This window comes from Mobula hypostoma, chromosome 27, assembly GCF_963921235.1.
Source record: "Mobula hypostoma chromosome 27, sMobHyp1.1, whole genome shotgun sequence".
NCBI classification, from domain to species: Eukaryota; Metazoa; Chordata; class Chondrichthyes; order Myliobatiformes; family Myliobatidae; genus Mobula; species Mobula hypostoma.
Window position 1 is genome coordinate 39,241,663 of NC_086123.1, and position 21,788 is coordinate 39,263,450.

Sequence of the window (21,788 nt, forward strand, 5' to 3'; positions counted from 1 at the left end):
CTCTGTCTCTAAGGAGTTTGGTCTCCCTGTGACTCTGCCTGAAAGGAGTTCGTGCGGTCTCCCTGTGACTCTGTCTGTAAGGAGTTTTTACCGTCTCCCTGTGACTCTCTCTGTAAGGAGTTTGTACGGTCTCCCTGTTTCATTCCCTGTAAGAACTTTTGTCTCCCTGTGACTCTGTCTGTAAGGAGTTTGGTCTCCCTGTGACTTTGTCTGTAAGCAGTTTATATGGCCTCCCTGTGACTCTGTCTGTACGGAGTTCCTACGGTCTCCCTGTGTTCTGTCTCAAAAGAGTTTCTACGCTCTCCTTGTGATTTCTGTCTGTAAGGAGTTTCTACGGTGTACCTGTGACTCTGTTCTTAAGGAGTTTGTACGGTCTCCCTGTGACGCTGTCTGTAATGAGGTTGGTCGCTTTGTGATTCTGTAAGGAGTTTTGTCTCCCTGTGACTTTTTCTGTAAGGAGTTTGGTCGTCCTGTGACTCTGTAAGGAGTTTTGTCTCCCTGTCATTCTGTCTGTAAGGAGTTTGTACGCTCTCCTTGTAATTCTGCCTGTAAGGCGTTTCTACCTTCTCCCTGTGACTTTGTCTGTAAGGAGTTTAGTCTCCCTGTGCCTCTGTAAGAAGTTTTCTACGGTGCCATGTGACTCTGCAAGGATTTTGTACGGTCTCCCTGTGACTCTGTCTGTAAGGAGTTTGTACGGTCTCCCTGTGACTCTTTCTAAAACGAGTTTGATCTCCTTGTGTCTTGCCTGAAAGGAGTTTATGCGGTCTCCCTGTGTCTCTGTCTGTAAGGAGCTTTTACCGTCTCCCTATGACTCTCTCTGTAAGGAGTTTGTACGGTCTCTCTGTGACTCTGTCTGTAAGGAGTATGGTCTCCCTGTGTCACTGTCTGTAAGGAGTTTGTGCAGTCTCTCTGTGACTCTGTCTGTAAGGAGTTTGTACAGTCTCCCTGTGACTCTGTCTGTAAGGACTTTGGTCTCTCTGTGACTCTGTCGGTAAGCAGTTTGGTTTCCCTGTGATTCTGTCTGCAGGGAGTTTGTACGGTCTCCGTGTGACTCTGTGTGCAAGGAGTTTGTATTGTTTCCCTGTGACTCTGTCTGTAAGGAGTTCGGTTTTACTGTGAATCTATCTGCAGAGAGTTTGTACGGTCTCCATGTGACTCTCTCTGTAAGCAGTTTATACGGCCTCTCTGTGACTCTGTCTGTACGGAGTTTCCATGGTCTCCCTGTGTTCTGACTCAAATGAGTTTCTACGCTCTTGTGACTCTGTAAGGTGTTTCTACGGCCTCCCTGTGACTCTGTCTGTAAGCAATTTGTACGGTCTCCCCGAGACTCTGGCTGTAAAGAGTTTGTACGGTCTCCCTGTGTCTCTGTCTGTAAGGAGTTTGTATGCTGTCCTGCTGTCCCCGTGCCTCTGTCTGTAAGTAGTTTGTATGGTCTCTTCGTGACTCTGTCTGTAAGGGGTTTGTACGCCCTTCCTGTGACTCTGTCAGGCGTTTGGTCTCCCCATGACTCTGTAAGGAGTTTGTACAGTCTCCCTGTGACTCTGTCTGTAATTAGTTTGTACGGTCTTCCTGTGAAACTGTCTGTAAAGTGTTTGGTTTCCCTGTGACTCTGTCTGTCGGGGGTTTGGTCTCCCTCTGACTGTGTTTGTAAGGAGTTTGTATGCTTTCCCTGTGATGCTGTCTGGAAGGAGTTTGTACGGTGTCTGTGTGACTCTGTCTGCAGGGAGGTTGTACGGTGTCCATGTGTGTCTGTCTATAAGGGGTTTCTACGGTCTACCTGTGACTCTGTAACGAGTTTGTACTCACCTTGGGACTGTGTGTGTAAGGGGTTTGGTCTCCTTGTCACTCTATATGTAAGGAGTTTGTACGGTCTCCCTGTGACTTTGTCTGTAAGGAGTTTTTACCGTCTCCCTGTGACTCTGTCTGTAATGACTTTGGTCTCCCTGTGGCTCTGTAAGGAGTTTTGTACGGTCACCATGTGACTATGCAAGTAGTTTGTACGGCCTCCCTGTGACTCTGTCTGTATGGAGATTGTCTGCTCTCCCTGTGACTCTGTCTGTAACGAGTTTGGTCTACCTGTGACTCTGTCTCTAAGGAGTTTGGTCTCCCTGTGACTCTGCCTGAAAGGAGTTCGTGCGGTCTCCCTGTGACTCTGTCTGTAAGGAGTTTTTACCATCTCCCTGTGACTCTCTCTGTAAGGAGTTTGTATGGTCTCCTTGTGACTCTGTCTGTAAGGAGTTTTTACCGTCTCCCTGTGACTCTCTCTGTAAGGAGTTTGTACGGTCTCCCTGTTTCATTTCCTGTAAGAACTTTTGTCTCCCTGTGACTCTGTCTGTAAGGAGTTTGGTCTCCCTGTGACTTTGTCTGTAAGCAGTTTATATGGTCTCCCTGTGACTCTGTCTGTACGGAGTTCCTACAGTCCCCTGTGTTCTGTCTCAAAAGAGTTTCTACGCTCTCCTTGTGATTTCTGTCTGTAAGGAGTTTCTACGGTGTACCTGTGACTCTGTTCTTAAGGAGTTTGTACGGTCTCCCTGTGACGCTGTCTGTAATGAGGTTGGTCGCTTTGTGATTCTGTAAGGAGTTTTGTCTCCCTGTGACTTTGTCTGTAAGGATTTTGGTCGTCCTGTGACTCTGGACGGAGTTTTGTCTCCCTGTCATTCTGTCTGTAAGGAGTTTGTACGCTCTCCTTGTAATTCTGCCTGTAAGGCGTTTCTACGTTCTCCCTGTGACTCTGTCTGCAAGAAGTTTGTCAGTTCTCCCTGTGACTTTGTCTGTAAGGAGTTTGGTCTCCCTGTGCCTCTGTAAGAAGTTTTCTACGGTGCCATGTGACTCTGCAAGGATTTTGTACGGTCTCCCTGTGACTCTGTCTGTAAGGAGTTTGTACGGTCTCCCTGTGACTCTTTCTAAAACGAGTTTGATCTCCTTGTGTCTTGCCTGAAAGGAGTTTATGCGGTCTCCCTGTGTCTCTGTCTGTAAGGAGTTTGTACAGTCTCCCTGTGACTCTGTCTGTGACGACTTTGGTCTCCCTCTGACTCTGCCTGAAAGGAGTTTATGCGGTCTCTCTGTGTCTCTGTCTGTAAGGAGTTTGTACAGTCTCCCTGTGACTCTGTCTGTAAGGACTTTGGTCTCTCTGTGACTCTGTCGGTAAGCAGTTCGGTTTTACTGTGAATCTGTCTGCAGAGAGTTTGTACGGTCTCCATGTGACTCTCTCTGTAAGCAGTTTATACGGCCTCTCTGTGACTCTGTCTGTACGGAGTTTCCATGGTCTCCCTGTGTTCTGTCTCAAATGAGTTTCTACGCTCTTGTGACTCTGTAAGGAGTTTCTACGGCCTCCCTGTGACTCTGTCTGTAAGCAATTTGTACGGTCTCCCCGAGACTCTGGCTGTAAAGAGTTTGTACGGTCTCCCCGTGTCTCTGTCTGTAAGGAGTTTGTATGCTGTCCTGCTGTCCCCGTGCCTCTGTCTGTAAGCAGTTTGTATGGTCTCTTCGTGACTCTGTCTGTAAGGGGTTTGTACGCCCTTCCTGTGACTCTGTCAGGCGTTTGGTCTCCCCATGACTCTGTAAGGAGTTTGTACAGTCTCCCTGTGACTCTGTCTGTAATTAGTTTGTACGGTCTTCCTGTGAAACTGTCTGTAAAGTGTTTGGTTTCCCTGTGACTCTGTCTGTCGGGGGTTTGGTCTCCCTCTGACTGTGTTTGTAAGGAGTTTGTATGCTTTCCCTGTGATGCTGTCTGGAAGGAGTTTGTACGGTGTCTGTGTGACTCTGTCTGCAGGGAGGTTGTACGGTGTCCATGTGTGTCTGTCTATAAGGGGTTTCTACGGTCTACCTGTGACTCTGTAACGAGTTTGTACTCACCTTGGGACTGTGTGTGTAAGGGGTTTGGTCTCCTTGTCACTCTATATGTAAGGAGTTTGTACGGTCTCCCTGTGACTTTGTCTGTAAGGAGTTTTTACCGTCTCCCTGTGACTCTGTCTGTAATGACTTTGGTCTCCCTGTGGCTCTGTAAGGAGTTTTGTATGGTCACCATGTGACTATGCAAGTAGTTTGTACGGCCTCCCTGTGACTCTGTCTGTATGGAGATTGTCTGCTCTCCCTGTGACTCTGTCTGTAACGAGTTTGGTCTACCTGTGACTCTGTCTCTAAGGAGTTTGGTCTCCCTGTGACTCTGCCTGAAAGGAGTTCGTGCGGTCTCCCTGTGACTCTGTCTGTAAGGAGTTTTTACCATCTCCCTGTGACTCTCTCTGTAAGGAGTTTGTATGGTCTCCTTGTGACTCTGTCTGTAAGGAGTTTTTACCGTCTCCCTGTGACTCTCTCTGTAAGGAGTTTGTACGGTCTCCCTGTTTCATTTCCTGTAAGAACTTTTGTCTCCCTGTGACTCTGTCTGTAAGGAGTTTGGTCTCCCTGTGACTTTGTCTGTAAGCAGTTTATATGGTCTCCCTGTGACTCTGTCTGTACGGAGTTCCTACAGTCCCCTGTGTTCTGTCTCAAAAGAGTTTCTACGCTCTCCTTGTGATTTCTGTCTGTAAGGAGTTTCTACGGTGTACCTGTGACTCTGTTCTTAAGGAGTTTGTACGGTCTCCCTGTGACGCTGTCTGTAATGAGGTTGGTCGCTTTGTGATTCTGTAAGGAGTTTTGTCTCCCTGTGACTTTGTCTGTAAGGATTTTGGTCGTCCTGTGACTCTGGACGGAGTTTTGTCTCCCTGTCATTCTGTCTGTAAGGAGTTTGTACGCTCTCCTTGTAATTCTGCCTGTAAGGCGTTTCTACGTTCTCCCTGTGACTCTGTCTGCAAGAAGTTTGTCAGTTCTCCCTGTGACTTTGTCTGTAAGGAGTTTGGTCTCCCTGTGCCTCTGTAAGAAGTTTTCTACGGTGCCATGTGACTCTGCAAGGATTTTGTACGGTCTCCCTGTGACTCTGTCTGTAAGGAGTTTGTACGGTCTCCCTGTGACTCTTTCTAAAACGTGTTTGATCTCCTTGTGTCTTGCCTGAAAGGAGTTTATGCGGTCTCCCTGTGTCTCTGTCTGTAAGGAGTTTGTACGGTCTCTCTGTGACTCTGTCTGTGACGACTTTGGTCTCCCTCTGACTCTGCCTGAAAGGAGTTTATGCGGTCTCTCTGTGTCTCTGTCTGTAAGGAGTTTGTACAGTCTCCCTGTGACTCTGTCTGTAAGGACTTTGGTCTCTCTGTGACTCTGTCGGTAAGCAGTTCGGTTTTACTGTGAATCTGTCTGCAGAGAGTTTGTACGGTCTCCATGTGACTCTCTCTGTAAGCAGTTTATACGGCCTCTCTGTGACTCTGTCTGTACGGAGTTTCCATGGTCTCCCTGTGTTCTGTCTCAAATGAGTTTCTACGCTCTTGTGACTCTGTAAGGAGTTTCTACGGCCTCCCTGTGACTCTGTCTGTAAGCAATTTGTACGGTCTCCCCGAGACTCTGGCTGTAAAGAGTTTGTACGGTCTCCCCGTGTCTCTGTCTGTAAGGAGTTTGTATGCTGTCCTGCTGTCCCCGTGCCTCTGTCTGTAAGCAGTTTGTATGGTCTCTTCGTGACTCTGTCTGTAAGGGGTTTGTACGCCCTTCCTGTGACTCTGTCAGGCGTTTGGTCTCCCCACGACTCTGTAAGGAGTTTGTACAGTCTCCCTGTGACTCTGTCTGTAATCAGTTTGTACGGTCTCCCTGTGAAACTGTCTGTAAAGTTTTTGGTTTCCCTGTGACTCTGTCTGTCGGGGGTTTGGTCTCCCTCTGACTGTGTTTGTAAGGAGTTTGTATGCTTTCCCTGTGATGCTGTCTGGAAGGAGTTTGTACGGTGTCTGTGTGACTCTGTCTGCAGGGAGGTTGTACGGTGTCCATGTGTGTCTGTCTATAAGGGGTTTCTACGGTCTACCTGTGACTCTGTAACGTGTTTGGTCTCCCTGTGACTCTGCCTGAGAGGAGTTTTTACCATCTCCTTGTGACTCTCTCTGTAAGGAGTTTGTACGGTCTCCCTGTGACTCTGCCTGAAAGGAGTTTGTGCGGTCTCCCTGTGACTCTGTAACGAGTTTGGTCTCCCTGTGACTCTGCCTGAAAGGAGATTGTGCGATCTCCCTGTGACTCTGTAACAAGTTTGTTCTCCCTGTGACTCTGTCTGTAAGGAGTTTTTACCGTCTCTCTGTGACTCTGTAAGGAGTTTGTACGGTCTCTCTGTGACACTATCTGTAAGGAGTTTGGTCTCCCTGTGACTCTGTCAGTAAGGAGTTCGGTTTCCCTGTGAATCTGTCTGCAGGGAGTTTGTACAGTCTCCGTGTGACTCTGTCTGCAAGGAGTTTGTACGGTCTCCCCGTGACTCTGTCTGTAAGGAGATTTGTCTCCCTGTGTCTCTGTAAGGAATTTGTGCAGTCTCCCTGTGACTCTCTCTGTAAGGAGGTTTGTCTCCCTGTGACTTTGTCTGTAAGGAGTTTGTACGCTCTCCTTGTGATTCTGCCTGTAAGGCGTTTCTACGTTCTCCCTGTGACTCTGTCTACAAGGAGTTTGGTCTCCCTGTGGCTCTGTAAGGAGTTTTGTATGGTGCCATGTGATTCTGCAAGGAGTTTGTACGGCCTCCCTGTGAATCTGTCTGTAACGGGTTTGGTCTCCCTGTGACTCTGCCTGAAAGGAGTTTGTGCGGTCTCCCTGTGACTCTGTCTCTAAGGAGCTTTTACCGTCTCCCTGTGACTCTCTCTGTAAGGAGTTTCTACGGTCTCCCTGTAACTCTGTGTGTAAGGAGTTTGTACGGCCTCCCAGTAACTCTGTCTGTAAGGAGTTTGTACGGTCTCCCTGTGACACTGACTGCAAGGAGTTTCTACGGTGTACCTGTGACTCTGTCTGTAAGGTGTTTTGTCTCCCTGTGACTATGTCTGTAAGCAGTTTGTACCGTCTCCCTGTGACTCTGTAAGGAGTTTGTACGGTCTCTCTGTGACACTATCTGTAATGAGTTTGGTCTCCCTGTGACTCAGTCAGTGAGGATTTTGTACACTCTCCCTGTCACTCTGTCTGTAAGGAGATTGGTCTCCCTGTGTCTCTGTACGTCAGGAGTATGGCCTCCTGTGACACTGTCTGTAAGGACTTTGGTCTCCCTGTGAATCTGTCTGCAGGGAGATTGTATGGTCTCCATGTGACTCTGTCTGCAAGCAGTTTGTACGGTCTCCCTGTCACTCTGTGAGGAGTTTGTACGGTCTCCCTGTGACTCTCTCTATAAGGAATTTATACGCTCTCCCTGTGATTCTGTCTGTAAGAAGTTTGGTCTCCCTGTGACCCTGTTTGTAAGGAGTTTGTACGATCTCCCTGGTACTCCGTCTGTAAGGAGTTTGTACGATCTCCCTGTGACTCTGTCTGTAAGGAGTTTGTACGATCTCCCTGTGACTCCGTCTGTAAGGAGTTTGCACGGTCTCCCTGTGACTCCGTCTGTAAGGAGTTTGTACGCTCTCCCTGTGACTCTGTCTGTAAGGAGTTTGTACGATCTCCCTGTGACTCTGTCTGTAAGGAGTTTGCACGGTCTCCCTGTGACTCCGTCTGTAAGGAGTTTGTAGGGTGTCCCTATGACTCTGTCTGTAAGGAGTTTGTACGATCTCCCTGTGACTCCGTCTGTAAGGAGTTTGTACGGTCTCCCTGTGACTCTGTCTGTAAGGAGTTTTTACCTTCTCCCTGTGACTCCGTCTGTAAGGAGTTTGTACGCTGTCCCTATGACTCTGTCTGTATGGAGTTTGTACGGTCTCCCTGTGACTCTGTCTGTAAGGAGTTTGCACGGTCTCCCTGTGACTCCGTCTGTAAGGAGTTTGTACGCTCTCCCTGTGACTCTGTGGGGTTCCTCCCTGTATTCTGGTTTCGTCCCACATTCCATGTTATTAAGATAATTGGTCACACTGATGTTGTTAAGTGGGTTGTGGCTGCTGGGTCCTTAGGGCACGTTACAATTCTGTATTTCTTAATAAATAATAAATAGAGTTCAGTGAGAAACTTCTATGTAACATCCATATTTGGTTACAGTGGTGTATTGAGGTAGTATCAGGAAAAACAATAATAGAATGCAGTCATGTGTTACAGCTACAAAGAGAGTGCAGTGTAGACAGTGAAGTGCAAGGATGACTGGGTGGTCAACCGTCCATCTTCACATGCTCGGGGATGTTCAGTGGACAGGAGCTGTCTTTGAGAAGGGGTGGTACATGCTTTCAGGCTTTTGTATCTTCTTTGACATGAGTTTCACAATGTATGTCAGTGGTATAAATCTTGTTCTTCGGTATTACGAAAGAGAGTAAAAAGAGTGAGACTGTGTTCATGGGTTCATAGACCATTCAGAAATCTGATGGGAGAGGGGAAGAAGCTGTTCCTAAGCTGTTGAGTGTGTGACTTCAGGCTACTGTACCTCCTCTCCTAAGATAGTTAAGAGAAGAAGGTATGCACTGGATAGTGAGGGTCGTTAATGTTGGATGCCACCTTCTTCAAAGGAGGTGTCCATTTACAACTCTGAGATTCGTCTTCTCCAGATAGCCATGAAACAAAGAAAGAAATGAAATCCGTTCAGAAACATCAGACTCAACCACTACCCCCCGACACAAAAATGAATGGCATCCTGATCATCAACCCCCAAACCCTCTCCCTTTGCACAAAACAGAACAAGAACTTCGACAGCCCGTTAAACACTGCTCCCCCACACAAAATGCAACAAAATCATCGACCCCCAAACATCCGCTTCCCTGCACAAACAAAAAACTACCAGAATGTAACAAGAACATCAACTCCCAAACCCCCTTCCTTTGCACAGCAAAACAGAAAGGAACAAGTGAAAGAACACAGCATATAAAATCCATAAGTCTGAAAAGGTCCACAGTCCTTATGACTGTCTGCTGCTTTTTCCAAACCTGTCATTGGCTCCTCCAGACCAAATGCTGATGCAACCAATTAGCATGCACTCAATGGTACATTACTAGAGTCTTTGGTGTTATACCAAATCTGCTCAAACCCCTAGTGAAGTATAGCCACTGCTCTCCACAGTATATCTATAAAAACACTACGAAATTTCTATGGAACAATTGCTGGACTAAGCTGTGATCAAGTCTCCCCTCAGTTTTTGCTAGTCTCCCTAGTTTTTCCAATCTCACTCTATTGGACAATGCCTCTAATCCAGGCACCATATTGGTAAACCTCTTCTGTAACCTCTTCAAAGTCTCCACATTCTTTGAACGCAAGTTTATCAGAATAAAGAAAGTAGCACAAGAAGGTGGTGTGATAGTGTAGCAGTTAGCATAACACTTCAAGTCTCAGTTACTGGGTTCAATTCGTGCTGCTGTCTGTACAGTATCACACGACTGTGGGGTTTCCTCCATGTGCTCTGGATTCCTCCCACATTCCAAAGAAGGGCCTGTTACTAAGATGTAACTGCAAATAAAATAAAATAAAATTAATACATTAATTAAATTTATTCTAGTCTGCTACAGGGGAAGTGATCAGCAGCTGACACGTTTGTTTTCTCTGTGGGTTCACAGGTCTGTTCACTCTCCAGTTCCAGGAACGAGATATCTTCCACTGCATCCTGCCAAAAGCTGAAACGTGGATAGGTGAAGACTCTGCCTCCTCTGTTGACCGGCCCTAAGTTTTAACCAAAGTATTTTGGACGCAGTCAGGAAACAACAATGGTGAGCAGGTTGCTCAGTGGAAACTGCCTGGCTCGGTTCTGCCAGAAGCTAAACAGAGTGAAAACCTTGGAGGAGAATATGATGGAGACAGCTCTGAATAGGTGCCTGTCTACTCTGGACTTGACCATGCTTGGCATTGGTGGTATGGTTGGCTCCGGCCTTTACGTTCTCACTGGCACGGTTGCCAAGGACGTTGCCGGCCCTGCTGTCATCATTTCCTTCATCTTTGCAGGTTTTGCGTCGCTGCTGGCTGCCCTTTGCTATGCAGAGTTTGGGTCCCGTGTGCCTAAGACAGGCTCGGCTTATATGTTCACCTATGTCTCTGTTGGCGAAATCTGGGCCTTCATGATTGGTTGGAACATCATTCTGGAATACATGATTGGTGGAGCTGCAGTGGCACGGGCCTGGAGTGGCTACCTGGATTCCATCTTCAACCACAAGATACGGAACTTCACCGAAATGTACATTGCCACATGGAACGTACCCTTCCTTGCCCCCAACCCCGACTTGCTGGCTGCAGGGATACTGCTGGTTGCCACAGCATTTGTCACCTGTGGGGCCAAAGTGTCCTCATGGCTGAACCATTTTTTTGCAGCCACAAGTTTGGGAGTGATTCTCTTCATCCTGATATTTGGTTTCATACTGGCAGATCCAGCAAACTACAGCGCCAAGCATGGTGGCTTCGCTCCCTTTGGGTTTTCAGGAATCATGGCTGGCACAGCAACCTGCTTCTTTGCCTTTGTGGGCTTTGATGTCATTGCAGCCTCCAGTGAAGAGGCTCGCAACCCCCAAAAATCTGTCCCCATAGCAACAGCCATCTCCCTTGGCCTGGCCACCATGGCCTACATCTTCGTATCCACAGTGCTCACCCTGATGGTTCCCTGGCACTCAGTGAATCCGGACTCTGCCCTCTCTGATGCCTTCTACAGACGAGGATACTCCTGGGCTGGATTCATCGTGGCTGTTGGTTCCATTTGCGGTAAGAGTGGGGGACCTTTTTTTTTTTGGAGGGAAAGTTCATAGAACAGAGTAGAAAAGTACAGCCCCTTTGGCCCATAATGTTATGCCAACCTTTTAACCTAAACCAAGATCAATCCAGCCCTTCCCTCCCACATTGCCCTCTATTTTTCGTTCATCCATGTGGCTATCTAGGAGTCCCTAATGTATCTGCTTCTACCACCAGTATTGGTTGTACACTCCATGCACCCACATTCCGTGTGTAAAAAGAAAGCCTACTTTTGACGTCCCCTTAAACTTTCCTGCAATCACCTGCAAGTGTGTCCTCTAGTATCAGCTATATCTTCTCTGGGTAAAAGGCACTTCCATCAAGTCATCTCTCATCCAATAAATTATAGTCCGTATAATTAGAAAGATTGAAGATTTTTAAAAGAATAACATTATTTGTCACATGTACATTGAAATATCAAAACATACAGTCAAATGCGTCATTTGTATCATGGAGGATTTTGACGGGTTCCAGCGCCAGCATAACATGCCTACAACTTACTAACCCTAACCCTACCATATGTGGGAGGAAACCAGAGCACCAGGAGGAAACGCTGGCAGTCACTGGAAGGTACAAAACTCCTTACAGACAGCGGTGTTGTAAAGCGATTATACCATCAAATAATAATCTTGACATCCCATTTATGAAATTTGTAATTAAATGCTCATTACTCTCTGAAAGGGTAAACCATCTTGGTACCCACCTCTGACTTACCATCAAATCATTGGAGAACTAAACATTTTATTTCTTTTAATAAAAAGGATCTAGTGCTTTTCTTTCTAGTTAAGAAACTGTGATGAAAGACCAAGATTTAGAAATTATAAGGAGCTACTCAGCTACTCCTGTGATTCAGAGGGAAATTTGTCGCCCAGAATGAGAAAAGTCTGCTTTTCCTTTATTTTCTTGCTCCATATCCCAGCACCTGCAGTCTCTTGTGTTTCCTTCATATCTTGATTGGTAGCTACCCTTTGAATTGTAATTCCTGGGTCTTTTACTTTAACACTATTTCCCAGCACTATTCTCATTCTCAAAGCAAATATCCTCAATACTTGAGGTTATTCGGTCATCTGGGATGGAGAATTTCTTTTGTATTCATTCAAGGCATTCCCCAGGGCGCTAGAGAATAGCAGAAATGGAAAAAAGGGAGGAGAAGTCAGCACTTAATTGCCCTTGTGAAGCTGTGCTGTACTGCTTTCTTGAACTACTACAGTTTTTGATTGTGGGTATATCCATGGTGCTGTTAGGGACAGAGCTCCAGGATTTTGACCCAGTTGTGGTGAATGAACAGCACTACATCTTCATGTCAGAATCAGTTTCCAAGTATTGGTGTACCCTTCTCTTTCTAAGTGGTAGAGATTGAGTTTGCACAGGGCTGTCTAAGGAGTTTTGGTGAGTTATTGCAGTGTCTCCTGCAGCTGATACAATCTATTGTACATTGGTGGTGGGGTGAGTGAATGACTGTGGATGGGCTGCCGATCAAAGAGGCTGCTACGTATGTATTGTATGTACTGAGCTTCAAGTTTTGGAGAGTGTGTCATCACAGAACTCCAAAGGCTGACCTCTGGCAGATGAAAAGGGAAGAGGTCATGAAAAAAGAGCACAGAGAGGTAGGAGGGAAGTTGAGAAGCAGGACCGCAAAGGTAGTAATCTCGGAATTACTGCCTGTGCCACGCGACAGTGAGAATGGGAATAGAATGAGGTGTGGCTGAGGGATTGGAGCAGGGGGCAGGGGTTCAGATTTCTGGATCATTGGGACCTCTTTTGGGGCAGATGTGACCTGTACAAAAAGGACGGGTTACACTTGAATCCCAGGGGGACCGATATCCTGGCAGGGAGGTTTGCTAAGGCTACTGGGGGGAGTTTAAACTAGAATTATTGTGGGGTGGGAACCGAACTGAAGAGACCGGGGAAGAGGCGGTTGCCTCACAAAAAGAGAAAGCTTGCAGACAGTGCGAAAGGGAGGATAGGCAGGTGATAGAGAAGGGACGCGCTCAGACCGATAGTTCGAGAAGCGTCTATTTTAATGCAAGGAGTGTTGTGAACAAAGTGGATGAGCTTAGAGAGTAGATCAGTGGTGGCCATTACAGAGACTTGGATGGCTCAGGAACACGAATGGTTACTTCAAGTGCTGGGTTTTAGATGTTTCAGAAAGGACAGGGAAGGAGGCAAAAGAGGTGGGGCGAGGCACTGTTGATCAGAGATAGTGTCACGGCTGCAGAAAAGGTGGACATCATGGAGAGATTGTCTATGGAGTCTCTGGGGGTGGAGGTTAGGAACAGGAAGGGGTCAATAACTTTACTGAGTGTTTTTTACAGGCTGCCCAATAGCAACAGGGATATTGAGGAGCAGATAGGGAAACAGATCCTGGAAAGGTATAATAGTAACAGAGTTGTCATGATGGGAGATTTTAATTTCCCGAATATTGATTGACATTTCCCTAGAGCAAGAGGTTTAGATGGGGTGGAGTTTGTTAGGTGTGTTCAGGAAGGTTTCTTGACACAATATGTAGATAAGCCTACAAGAGGAGAGGCTGTACTTGATTTGGTATTGGGAAATGAACCTGGTCAGGTGTCAGGTCTCTCAGTGGGGGAGCATCTTGGAGATAGTGATCATAATTCTATCTCCTTTACAATAGCATTGGAGAGAGATAGGAACAGACAAGTTAGAAAAGCATTTAGTTGGAGTATGAGACTATCAGGCAGGAAATTGGAGCCTTAAATTGGAAACACATGTTCTCAGGGAAAAGTAGGGAAGAAATGTGGGAAATGTTCAGGGGATATTTGTGTGGAGGTCTGCATGGGTACGTTCCAATGAGACAGGGAAGTTATGGTAGAGTACAGGAACCGTGGTGTACAAACGGTGGAATAAATCTAGTCAAGAAGAAAAGCTTACAAAAGGTTCAGACTGCTAGGTAATGTTAGAGATCGAGAAGATTATAAGGCTAACAGGAAGGAGCTTAAGAAGGAAATTAGGAGAGCCAGAAAGGGCCATGAGAAGGCCTTGGTGGGCAGGATTAAGCAAAACCCCAAGGCATTTTTACAAGTATGTGAAGAGCAAGAGGATAAGATGTGAAAGAAATAGGACCAATCAAGTGTGACAGTGGGAAAGTATGTATGGAACCAGAGGAAATAGCAGAGGTACTTAATGAATACTTTACTTCAGTATTCACTATGGAAAAGGATCTTGGTGATTGTAGTGATGACTTGCAGCAGACTAAAAAGCTTGAGCATATAGATATTAAGAAAGAGGATGTGCTGGAGCTTTTGGAAAGCATCAAGTTGGATAAGTCAAACAACAGGAATTCTGCAGATGCTGGAAATTCAAGCAACACACATCAAAGTTGCTGGTGAATGCAGCAGGCCAGGCAGCATCTCTAGGAAGAGGTACAGTCGACGTTTCAGGCTGAGACCCTTTGTCAGGACTAACTGAAGGAAGAGTAAGAGATTTGAAAGTTGGAGGGGGAGGGGGAGATCCAAAATGATAGGAGAAGACAGGAGGGGGAGGGATGGAGCCAAGAGCTGGACAGTTGATTGGCAAAAGGGATATGAGAGGATCATGGGACAGAAGGCCCAGGGAGAAGGAAAAGGGGGAGGGGGGAAAACCCAGAGGATGGGCAAGGGGTATAGTGAGAGGGACAGAGGCAGAAGAAGGAGAGAGAGAAAGAATGTGTGTATATAAATAAATAACGGATGGGGTACAAGGGAGAGGTGGGGCATTAGCAGAAGTTAGAGAAGTCGATGTTCATGCCATCAGGTTGGAGGCTACCCAGACGGAATATAAGGTGTTGTTCCTCCAACCTGAGTGTGGCTTCATCTTTACAGTAGAGGAGACCGTGGATAGACATATCAGAATGGGAATGGGATGTGGAATTAAAATGTGTGGCCACTGGGAGATCCTGCTTAATCCCTTTTGCCAATCACCTGTCCAGCTCTTGGCTCCATCCCTTCCCCTCCTGTCTTCTCCTATCATTTTGGATCTCCCCCTCCCCCTCTCAAATCTCTTACTAGATCTTCCTTCAGTTAGTGCTGATGAAGAGTCTCGGCCCGAAACGTCAACTGTACCTCTTCCTAGAGATGCTGCCTGGCCTGCTGCGTTCACCAGCAACTTTGATGTGTGTAAGTTGGATAAGTCACCGGGGCCAGATAAGATGTACCGCAGGCTACTGTGGGAGGCAAGGGAGCAGATTGCTGAGCCTCTGGCGATGATCTTTGCATCACCAATGGGGATGGGAGAGGTTCTGGAGGATTGGAGGGTTGCGGATGCTGTTCCCTTATTCAAGAAAGGGAGTAGATATAGCCTAGGAAATTATAGACCAGTGAGTCTTACTTCTGTGGTTGGTAAGTTGATGGAAAAGATCCTGAGAGGCAGGATTTATGAACATTTGGAGAGGTATAATATGGTTAGAAATAATCAGCATGGCTTTGTTAAGGGCCTGATTGAATTTTTTGAGGATGTGACTAAACACATTGATGAAGGAAGAGCAGTAGATGTAGTATATATGGATTTCAGCAAGGCATTTGATAAGGTGCCCCATGCAAGGCTTATTGAGAAAGTAAGGAGGCATGGGATCCAAGGGGACTTTGCTTTAGGTATTCAGAACTGGCTTGCCCACAGAAGGCAAAGAGTGGTTGTAGATGGGTCATATTCTGCATGGAGGTCGGTCACCAGTGGAGTGCCTCAGGGATCTGTTCTGGGACCTTTACTCTTCGTGATTTTTATATATGACCTGGATGAGGAAGTGGAGGGATGGGTTAGTAAATTTGCTGATGACACAAAGGTTGGAAGTGTTGCGGATAGTGTGGAGGGCTGTCAGAGGTTACAGTGGGACATTGATAGGATGCAAAACTGGGCTGAGAAGTGGCAGATGCAGTTCAACTCAGATAAGTGTGAAGTGGTTCATTTTGGTAGGTCAAATATGATGGCAGAATATAGTATTAATGGTAAGACTCTTGACAGTGTGGAGGATCAGAGGGATCTTGGGGTCTGAGTCCATAGGACGCTCAAAGCAGCTGCACAGGTTGACTCTGGTTAAGAAGGCGTACTGTTTATTGGCCTTCATCAATCGTGGAATTGAATTTAGGAGCTGAGCGGTCAAACTCGACTTGGAGTACTGTGCTCAGTTCAGGTCGCCTCACTGGAGGAAGGATGTGGAAACCATAGAAAGGGTGCAGGGGAGATTTACAAGGATGTTGCCTGGATTGGGGAGCATGCCTTATGAGAATAGGTTGAGTGAACTCAGCCTTTTCTCCTTGGCGCGATAGAGGATGAGAGGTGACCTGATAGAGGTGTATAAGATGATGAGAAGCATTGATCATGTGGATAGTCTGGGGTTTTTTCCCAGGGCTGAAATGGTTGCCACAAGAGGACACAGGTTTAAGGTACAGAGGAGATGTCAGGAGTAAGTTTTTTACTCTGAGAGTGGTGAGTGCATGGAATGGGCTGCCGGCAACGGTGGTGGAGGCAGATACGATAGGGTCTTTTAAGAGACTTTTGGTTAGATACATGGAGCTTAGAAAAATAGAGGGCTATAGGGAAGGTAGGGACATGTTCAGCACAACTTTGTGGGCCGAAGGTCCTATATTATGCTGTAGGTTTTCCATGTTTCTATGTTAAGAAATCTCTCCTCATCTCTCTCCTAGATATTTTATCCCTTATTAATCTTTATATTTTTTTTAAATTAAAGCATGGGGATTAATGTAGGGATAGTGTGAATGGGTGCTTGATGGTTGTGCAACACTTTGGAAGGGGGGTTTGGTTTGGTTTACTGTAGTTTATCCGTTAAATGGCTGATTTTTGGAAGGACCCCCTTGTAACATTGCAAATGCAACAAATGCTGGCTCGCATACCAGCTGCCAACCAGTAGTACCAGCCTGTCGCCAAACCTCCCTGCTTCTCTTCCCTCCTTAAAAGTCCTCCTTTTGAGCAGGCGTTGGGCTTTGGGCCCCCTTGGGCCACACCGTTTGACCGATCTCTGTCTACCACTGCACAACAGGTCTGCTGAGCTCTCACCCCGTGGCATACTCTACATCACTCATTAGATGGGAACATACGGCTGGTTCTCACAAGCTGATGACAGCGGCAGTTATCATTATACTCCCTGCCTCCAAATATTCCCGCTGTGGTTCTACCTCCCAAGCCCTATGGTTCAAGCAATGCAATTACTTTAATAAAATATTGAGCAAATTCAGTAACATTTTAAGGTGGCACAGTAACAGTGCGCTGTTTAGCGCCAGCGATCCAGGTTCCATTCCCACTGCTGTCTGTGTGGAGTTCGTACGTTCTCCCCGTGATCATGTTGGTTTCCTCCAGGTGCTCTGGTTTCCTCCCACATTCCACAGTCACATGTGTAATTGGACAGTGTGGGATCATTGGGCCAGAAGGGCCTTTTACCATGCTGTACCTCTAAAAAAAATACATATAAATACGTAGGCAAATAAACAAGTAAATAAGTAAAAAAAACCATAAGACACAAGTGCAGAGTTAGGCTATTTGGCCCGTTGTGTCTTCTCTACCATTCTATCATGGCTGACTTATTATCCATGTAAACCCCATTCTCCTGCCTCCTCCTAGTAACCTTTGACACCATTACTAATTAAGAATTTATAAACTTAGGGTCAGCTGGTGGCACAACGACATCAGTGCCGGACCCAGGAGCTGAGGTTCCCGGGTTCAAAACTAGTCAGTTCCGCTCCCGAGTATGCTTTCCATCCGTGCCGGGTTGAGTGTCAAGTTCGCAACTCGACCTCATAAGAATAAAGGGAAAATACTGCGAAAGTGTCTGTGTGAGGAGTGACGTACCACACAGTCTCTCTCTCGCTCCACACCTTGTAAAAGCCATGAAAAAGACATCATCACGGCCGCACGCACGGACATGCAGACACGTGCCAAAAAAAAATTTATAAACCTCTGCTTTAAATATGCCCAATGACTTGGCATCAGTGACAATGTGTGCCACAGATTCACCAACCTCTGGCTAAAGAAATTCCTCTTCATCATAAGTAAACAAATAAGTCACCCTTGCCAATGTTTTTTAGCCATTACTCCAACAATTGACAATTTCACCCAGATCATGACTCATTCTGGGATAAATGGGAATATCACAGATAGGGGAATGACCTAAAAGGTAAGTTACAGTGGTCAGGTCTCTGGCATTAAGTCTGCCTCTGTGACTCAGAAGGGAATGGGGAAGAGGTGTGTTGTGGTGATAGGGAATTCGTTAGGGTAGAGGACAGGTGGTTCTGTGAGTGAAAGTGAGATTTCCAGATGGTACACTGGTTCCCAGGTGCCAGGGTCCAGAACATCTCAGATCAAGTCCTCAGTATTCTGAAGGGTGAACAGCCAGAGTTTGTGGTCCATGTCATCGTTGTGGCTATCCCTCGAGGTCAAGGATGATGGTCTTCGTTCTGAAGAAGTGGCCCACAGAGCGAAGATGCCTGTGTGTGTATTTGTTTAACACGTACTTGATGTTGCACTCCAAGAAGCACACGATACCTCACAAATCAACTGATTGATTCCAATGGCATGGAAACCACGACGATTAGAGCTGATAGATTTGTTGCAGTCTTCATCTACCTTCACAGCCGTTGAGTTCGAAGTAACTTCGTCCACCAGTTCCACTGTTGAGGTCTTGGTTGGATTGTTCTTTGTTAGGGACCTCACCCTCGACCTTACCACCATGGGTGACCCTACCAAGAGCATAGCTCCAGACGGCATTGCTCTCAGGATCACAGGACCACACAAGCTTCTCCACCACGACAAGGCGACAATCCATGGAGAAGGGTCCATGTAGATACCAATGACATAGTTAGGATGAGTGATGAGGTTCTGCACAGGGAGTTAGGTGCTAAGTTAAAGATTACTACTTATGCCATGTGCTAGTGAGGCCAGAACTAGGTAGATTATACAGTTTAACATGTGGCTAAGGAGTTGGTGCAGGAGGGAGGGCATAAAATTTTTGAATCACTGGGCTCTCTTCCAGGGAAGGTGGGACCTGTACAGAAGGGACAGTTTGCACTTGAACTGAAGGGGGACTAATATCCTAGTTGGAAAGTTTGCTAATGATGCATGGTGGGGTTTAAATTAGTTACAGGGGGATGGGAACCAGAGTGCCAGAACAGTTTGTGGAGAGGTTGTGGAGGCAGATGTTGGTAAAACCTCAGACAAAGTCAGGACTGAAAAAGCTGAGCATTGAAGAATGCAGTAGAACAGAGGGATCTAGGAATAATGGTGCATAGTTCCCTGAAGGTGGAATCTCATGTGGATAGGGTGGTGAAGAAAGCTTTTGGTATGCTGGCCTTCATAAATCAGAGCATTGAGTATAGGAGTTGGGATGTAATGTTAAAATTGTACAAGGCATTGGTAAGGCCAAATTTGGAGTATTGTGTACAGTTCTGGTCACCGAATTATAGGAAAGATGTCAACAAAATAGAGAGAGTACAGAAAAGATTTACTAGAATGTTACCTGGGTTTCATCTCCTAAGTTACAGAGAAAGGTTGAACAAGTTGGGTCTTTATTCTTTGGAGCGTAGAACGTTGAGGGGGATAGACAGAGTTGATGTGGATAGGCTTTTTCCATTGAGAGTAGGAGAAATTCAAACAAGAGGACATGAGTTGAGAGCAAAAGGGCAAAAGTTTAGGGGTAACATGAGGGGGAACTTCTTTACTCAGAGAGTGGTAGCTGTGGATCGAGCTTCCAGCAGAAGTGGTTGAGACAGGTTCGATATTGTCATTTAAAGTTAAATTGGATAGTTATATGGACAGGAAAGGAATGGAGGGTTATGGGCTGAGTGCAGGTCAGTGGGACTAGGTGAGAGTAAGCGTTCAGCACAGACTGGAAGGGCCGAGATGGCCTGTTTCTGTGCTGTAATTGTTATATGGTACGAGCAATATCCTGAGCTGTATATATTTCAATAGACAATAGATGCAGAAGTAGACCATTCGGCCCTTCGAGCCTGCATCGCCATTCTGAGATCATGGCTGATCATCTACTATCAATACCCGGTTCCCGCCTTGTCCCCATAACCCTTGATTCCCCTATCCATAAGATACCTATCTAAACAACAGGAATTCTGCAGATGCTGGAAATTCAAGCAACACACATCAAAGTTGCTGGTGAACGCAGCAGGCCAGGCAGCATCTCTAGGAAGAGGTACAGTCGACGTTTCTGTACCTTTTCCTAGAGATGCTGCCTGGCCTGCTGCGTTCACCAGCAACTTTGATGTGAGATACCTATCTAGCTCCTTCTTGAAAACATCCAGAGAATTGGCCTCACTGCCTTCTGAGGCAGCACGTTCCACACCTCCACAACTCTCTGGGAGAAGTTGTTCCTCCTCAACTCTGTCCTAAATGACCTACCCCTTATTCTTAAACCATGCCCTCTGGTACTGGACTCTCCCAGCATCTGGAACATATTTCCTGCCTCTATCTTGTCCTTAATAATCTTATATGTCTCAGTCAGATCCCCCCTCAATCTCCTTAATTCCAGCGTGTACAAGCCTAGTCTCTCTAACCTCTCTGCGTAAGACAGTCCAGATATCCCAGGAATTAACCTAGTGAACCTACGCTGCACCTCCTCCACAGCCAGGATATCCTTCCTTAACCCTGGAGACCAAAACTGCACACAATACTCCAGGTGTGGTCTCACCAGGGCTGTACAAATGCAAAAGGATTTCCTTGCTCTTGTACTCAATTCCCTTTGTAATAAAGGCCAACATTCCATTACCTTCTTCACTGCCTGCTGCACTTGCTCATTCACCTTCAGAGACTGATGAACAAGTACTCCTAGATCTCTTTGTATTTCTCCCTTACCTAACTCCACACCGTTCAGATAATAATCTGCCTTCCTGTTCTTGCTCCCAAAGTGAATAACCTCACACTTATTCACATTAAACGCCATCTGCCAAGTTTCTGCCCACTCACCCAGCCTATCCAAGTCACCTTGAGTTCTCCGAACATCCTCATCACATGTCACACTGCCACCCAGCTTAGTATCATCAGCAAACTTGCTGATGTTATTCACAATGCCTTCCTCTAAATCATTGACGTAAATCATAAACAGCTGACGTCCCAATACCGAGCCCTGTGGCACCCCACTAGTCACCACCTGCCATTCCGAGAAACACCCATTCACTGCTACCCTTTGCTTTCTATCTGCCACCCAGTTTTCTATCCATGTCAATATCCTCCCCCCAATGCCATGAGCTCTGATTTTACCCACCAATCTCCTATGTGGTACCTTATCAAATGCCTTCTGAATGTCAAGGTACACCACATCCACTGGATCTCCCGCATCTATCTTCCTGGTTACATCCTCGAAAAACTCCAATAGATTAGTCAAGCATGATTTGCCCTTGGTAAATCCATGCTGGCTCGGCCCAATCCTAGGCTAACAGGGCGATAGTTCTCTGTTTTCTCCCTCCCTCCTTTCTTAAAAAGTGGGATAACATTAGCCATTCGCCAATCCTCAGGAACTGATCCTGAATCTAAGGAACATTGGAAAATGATCACCAATGCATCTGCAATTTCCAGAGCCACCTCCTTTAGTACCCTAGGATGCAGACCACCTGGACCTGGGGATTTGTTAGCCTTCAGTCCCATCAGCCTACTCATCACCGTTTCCTTCCTAATGTCAATCTGTTTCAGTTCCTCTGTTACCCTATGTCCTTGTCCCATCCATACATCTGGGAGATTGCTTGTGTCTTCCCTAGTGAAGACAGATCCAAAGTATTTATTAAATTTGTCTGCCATTTCTCTGTTTCCCATAACAATTTCTCCCAATTTCAATGCAGGAAGTATTGTTAGAAAGGTGGATGAGCTCAGTGCATAGATCAACATCTGGAAATATGGTAATCATTAGTGTGACTTCGTTGCAGGGGGGACAGGACTGGCAGCTCAATATTCCAGGGTTCCATTGTTTTTGACGTGACAAAGGTTTCTCGTCAGGGAAAATGTCACAACAGTGCTCAGTTAGGACAGACTGGAGAACTCATCTAGTGAGCATTTATGGGTGGAACTGAAAAATAATAAAGATATGACCACGTTATTGGCACTATATTACAGACCACCCAACAATCCAAGAGATACAGAGGAACAAATTTGTAGAGAGATCACAAATTGTTGCAAGAAAAATAAGGTTGTTGTAGTCG

At 46.3% G+C, this 21,788-nt stretch overlaps 1 protein-coding gene across 1 annotated transcript in view; it reads left to right on the forward strand.

The window, feature by feature from the left end:
• The window catches only part of slc7a4 (solute carrier family 7 member 4), a 305,139-nt gene that overhangs the window by 259,307 nt on the left and 24,044 nt on the right, over positions 1 to 21,788 (forward strand). The window contains exon 2 of the mRNA XM_063034328.1: positions 9,489 to 10,617. Coding sequence (XP_062890398.1) covers positions 9,636 to 10,617 — 982 coding nt within the window. The 5' untranslated portion in view covers positions 9,489 to 9,635. The remainder of the gene's footprint in view (positions 1 to 9,488; positions 10,618 to 21,788) is intronic.